The sequence below is a fragment of the Coturnix japonica genome, unplaced genomic scaffold (genome assembly GCF_001577835.2).
Source record: "Coturnix japonica isolate 7356 unplaced genomic scaffold, Coturnix japonica 2.1 chrUnrandom495, whole genome shotgun sequence".
NCBI classification, from domain to species: domain Eukaryota; kingdom Metazoa; phylum Chordata; class Aves; order Galliformes; family Phasianidae; genus Coturnix; species Coturnix japonica.
This window is the reverse complement of record NW_015439887.1, coordinates 86,996-92,089: the sequence shown is the minus strand read 5'-3', so window position 1 is coordinate 92,089 and position 5,094 is coordinate 86,996. Positions and strand designations below refer to the sequence as shown.

At 51.7% G+C, this 5,094-nt stretch overlaps 1 protein-coding gene across 1 annotated transcript in view; it reads right to left on the bottom strand.

Moving 5' to 3' along the window:
- LOC107307149 (filamin-A-like) overlaps positions 1-5,094 on the bottom strand; it is a gene marked incomplete at its 5' end in the record, with an annotated part of 107,169 nt that overhangs the window by 15,210 nt on the left and 86,865 nt on the right. The window contains 1 exon segment of the mRNA XM_032441695.1: positions 1,796-1,987. Coding sequence (XP_032297586.1) covers positions 1,796-1,987 — 192 coding nt within the window.

The following is a 5,094-nucleotide window of genomic DNA, read 5'->3' as shown; positions in this document are numbered from 1 at the left end:
GGGGTCCCAAAACCCCATAACCCAACCCCCACCATAAACCCACCCATAGATGCCCCGATTTGGGGGGGGGTCCCAACCACCATGCACCCCCCCCATAACCCACCCCATAGATGACCCATTTGGGGGCAGGTCCATACCCCAACCCCCCCAAACCCTCCCCAATAATTATATGTTGGGGTGGGTGGGGGTTGGGTCATCCCGCCCCACAAGTTATGGGGTTTCTTCCCCACCCCCCCCCATTCCCATCCATCTCCCCACTTACCTTATGGGGGGGGCTTTTAGGGGGGGTTAATGGGGCAAGAACGGGGGGTCCCAACACACGACCCCCCCCCCTATACCCCCCTCTATGGTTACTCGGGCTGTGGGGGGGGGGCTTCATTATTGGGCCGTATCTTGCTCCTTTTAACCCCCCATTTGCACCCCATACCCTGGCCCACATTTATATATAGGCTGGGCTGGGGGGGGGGGGGGGGCTCCTTAATAGCCTATCAGAGAGCCCCGATGAGATGGGGGGGCGCACCGGGGGCACTTGCCCCTGAATGGCCTATTAATGGCTGCCCTAGAGATCTATTATGACCCCACTGAGCCCTTATAGATCCCACTAGAAACCCCAATACATAGCACACTTATCAGACCTATAGAGCCCTATTTAGACCCCTAAATGGCCCTATATGGCTGCCCTAGAGATCTATAGACCCCACTGAGCCCTATAGATCCCATAGACCCCAATAAAGCACTACAGACCCTATAGAGCCCTACAGACCCCATAGACCCCGATAAAGCCCCTATAGAGCACTATAGGCCCCACTGAAGCCCCCTAAGTGCCCTGTAGAGCCCACTTCAGCCCCCTAAGTGTCCTCCAGAGCTCCATAGAGACCCCTAAGTGCCCCATAGAGCCCCCTAAATACCCCATAGAGCCCCATAAATACCCCATAGAGCCCCATAGATCTCCACAGGCCCCCTAAATACCCTCTAGAGACCCATGGAGACCCATAGGCCCCCTAAATACCCTCTAGAGCCCCATGGAGACCCATAGGCCTCCTAAATACCCTCTAATTCCCCACAGAGCCCCATATATGCCCTAAAGAGCTCCATAGAACCCCATAGAGCCCCATATATGTCTTCTAGAACTCCATAGAGCCTTGTAGGTCCTCTCTATGCCCTCCAGAACCCCACAGATATCCTATATGCCCTCCAGAGCCCCATAGAGCCCTATATGCCCTCCAGAGCCCCATAGAGCCCTATATGTCCACCAGAGCCCCACAGAGCCCCCTATGTGCCCTCTAGAGCCCCCTATTGCCCCCTATATGGCCTCCAGAGCCCCACAGATATCCTATATGCCCTCCAGAGCCCCATAGAGCCCTATATGGCCTCCAGAGCCCCATAGAGCCCCATAGAGCCCCCTATTGCCCCCTATATGGCCTCCAGAGCCCCATAGATCCTCATAGATCCCCATAGAGCCCCCTATAGCCCCCTATTGCCCCCTATATGGCCTCCAGAGCCCCATAGATCCCCATAGAGCCCCCTATAGCCCCCTANCCAGAGCCCCATAGATCCCCATAGAGCCCCCTATAGCCCCCTATTGCCCCCTATATGGCCTCCAGAGCCCCACAGAGCCCCATAGAGCCCCCTATAGCCCCCTATATGGTCTCCAGAGCCCCATAGATCCCCATAGAGCCCCCTATATGGCCTCCAGAGCCCCACAGATATCCTATATGCCCTCCAGAGCCCCATAGAGCCCTATATGTCCTCCAGAGCCCCATAGATCCCCATAGATCCCCATAGATCCCCCTACTGCCCCCTATATGGCCATGTGTAGGGCCTGTGCGCGCCCCTCTCCCGGAGCCTCACCTGAAGGCTAGAAACAGTGAGACGTCGCGCGGCGTCGCTGTTGGGGGCAGCGGGAACCACAAAGGGGCTGTCGGGGATGTGCTCGTCATTGAACTTCACCGCCACCTCGTAATCACCTGCGGGGTAACGAGCACCTCTTTAATTGACTCATTAAGCAGGCCATCAATGGGGATCAATGGGGGATAAGATCCATTGGGGTCAATGGGGGTCAATAGGGGTCAGTGGGTGTCAATGGAGGTCAATGGGGATCAATTGCGGTCAATGGAAGTCAATGGGGATCAATAGGGGTCAATGGGGATCAATGGGGATCAATAGAGGTCAATGGGAGTCAGTGGCAGTCAATGGGGATCAATGGGTGTCAATGGCAGTCAATGGGGATCAATGGGGATCAATAGAGGTCAATGGGATGTTCAATTGGGATCATGGATCAATTAGAGGTCAATGGGAGTCATATGGGGAGTCAATGGGGATCAATGGGAGTTCATGGGAGTTCAATTGGCTAGTCAATGGGGATCCAAAGGTGGTCATGGCAAGTCACTGGGGATCAAATGGGTGTCAATGGCAAGTCCAATGGGGATCATTATGGGGATTCAATAGATGGTCAATGTTAGATCCATTGGGTCAATGGGGGTCAATCAGGGGTCAGTGGGTGTTCAATTGGAAGTCAATGGGGATCAATGCGGTCATTATTGGGATCAATAGATAGTCTAATGGGGATCAATTGGGGATCAATAGAGTTCATATGGAGTTTCAATTTGTGGATGTTCATATGGGTGATCAATGGATCAATGGGTGATCAATGGTAGTCTCATGGGGTCAATGGGGACAAATTGGGGTGATTCAATAGAGGCTAATGGGTAGTCAAATGTGGGATCAATGGATACAATGGGTAGTTCAATGGAGTCAATGGGGTCAATGGGATCATATGGTGGGTCAATGGGGATCAATGGGGGTCAATTGGTGGATTCAATGGGTAGTCATGGGGATCCAATGGGACAATTGGGGATCAATGGGGATTCAATGGGTGTTTCATGGGGATCATAATGGGGGTCAATGGGGGATTTCAAGTGGGTCGAATGGGGATTCAATGTGAGACAATGGGGATTAATGGGTAGTCATATTGGCATGTCAATTGTGGGTGTTCAATGTGGGGGTCAATTGCAGATCATATGGGGAATCATAATGGGTGTCAATGGGGATCAATGGGGATGTGCTCGTCATAACTTCACCGCCGACCTGGGTCTGTAATTCATACCTTGCGGGGAAATATACGATGCACCTCTTTTAATTTGACTGCATAATGCCATGTGCCATCAATGGGTGATCAATGGGGGATATAACCTAATGGGGTCAATGGGGGTCAATAGGTGTCTTAGTGGGTTTGTCTAAATTTGGAGGTCATATGGGGATTTTTCAATTTGTCGGTCAATTTGGATAGTCAATGGGGTGATCATTAGGGGTCTATGTCGTTTGTATTACTAAATGTGGATCTAATAGGGTCAAATTGGGAGCAGTGGGCAGTCAATGGGGATCATGGGTGTCAATGGCAGTCAATGGGGATCAAATGGGGATGCAATAGAGGTTCAATGGGAGTTCATGGGGATCAATGGGGATCAATAAAGGTCAATGGGAGTCAATGGGAGTCAATGGGAGTCAATGGGGATCAATGGGGATCAATGGGGATCAATAGAGGTCAATGGGAGTCAATGGGAGTCAATGGGGATCAATGGGAGTCAATGGGAGTCAATGGGGGTCAATGGGGATCAATAGAAGTCAATGTAGATCCATTGGGGTCAATGGGGGTCAATAGGGGTCAGTGGGTGTCAATCGGGATCAATGGGGATCAATTGCGGTCAATGGGGATCAATAGAGGTCAATGGGGATCAATGGGAATCAATGGCAGTCAATGCAAGTCAATGGAGGTCAATGGGGATCAATGGCGGTCAATGGGGATCAATGGCAGTCAATGGGGGTCAATGGGGGTCAATGCAGATCAATGGTGATCAATAGAGGTCAATGGGGTTCAATGGGGTCAATGGGGATCAATGGGAGTCAATGGGGGTCAATGGGGTTCAATGGGAGTCAATGGGGTTCAATGGGGTCAATGGGGATCAATGGGAGTCAATGGGTGTCAATGGGGATCAATGGGGATGTGCTCGTCATTGAACTTCACCGCCACCTTGTAATCACCTGCGGGTTAACGAGCACCTCGTTAATTGACTCATTAACTCATTAACCAGCCCTTCATATAGGGCAGCAATTGGGGATGGGACCCATTGGGGTCAATGGGGATCAATCAGGGACAGTGGGTGTCAATGGGGGTCAATGGGAGTCAATGGGTTTCAATGGGGGTCAATGGGGATGTGCTCGTCATTGAACTTCACCGCCACCTCGTAATCACCTGCGGGTTAACGAGCACCTCGTTAATTGACTCATTAAGCAGTGGATCAATGGATGTCAATGGGGGATGAGATCCATTGGGGTCAATGACGGTCAATGGGGCTCAATAGGGATCAATGGGGGTCAATGGGGATCAATGGGGGTCAATGGGGATCAATGAGGATCAATGGGGATCAATGGTAGTCAATGGGGGTCAATGGGGATCAATGGGGATCAATAGAGGTCAATGGGAGTCAATGGGGATCAATGGGGATCAATAGAGGTCAATGGGAGTCAATGGGAGTCAATGGGGATCAATGGGAGTCAATGGGTGTCAATGGGAGTCAATGGGAGTCAATGGGGATCAATGGGAGTCAATGGGAGTCAATGGCAGTCAATGGGGATCAATAGAAGTCAATGGGGGTCAATGGGGATCAATGGGAGTCAATGGGGATCAATAGAGGTCAATGGGAGTCAATGGGAGTCAATGGGGATCAATGGGAGTCAATGGGAGTCAATGGCAGTCAATGGGGATCACTGGGGTTCAATAGAGGTCAATGGGAGTCAATGGCAGTCAATGGGGATCAATGGGTTTCAATGGGGATCAATGGGAATGTGCTCCTCATTGAACTTATGGGGCCAGCCCATGTTATGGGGCCATCTGAGCTTATAGGGTCAGTATTGGGGTCCCCATATCCCTCCCCAGCCCCATACCAGGCTGAGCTTATGGGGTCAGCCCTTGTTATGGGGCCATCTGAGCTTATGGGGCTGAGCTTATAGGGCCAGCATTGGGGTCCCCATACCCCATGTTATGGGGTCATTTAAGCTTATAGGGCCAGCATTGGAGTCCCCATACCCCCCCCC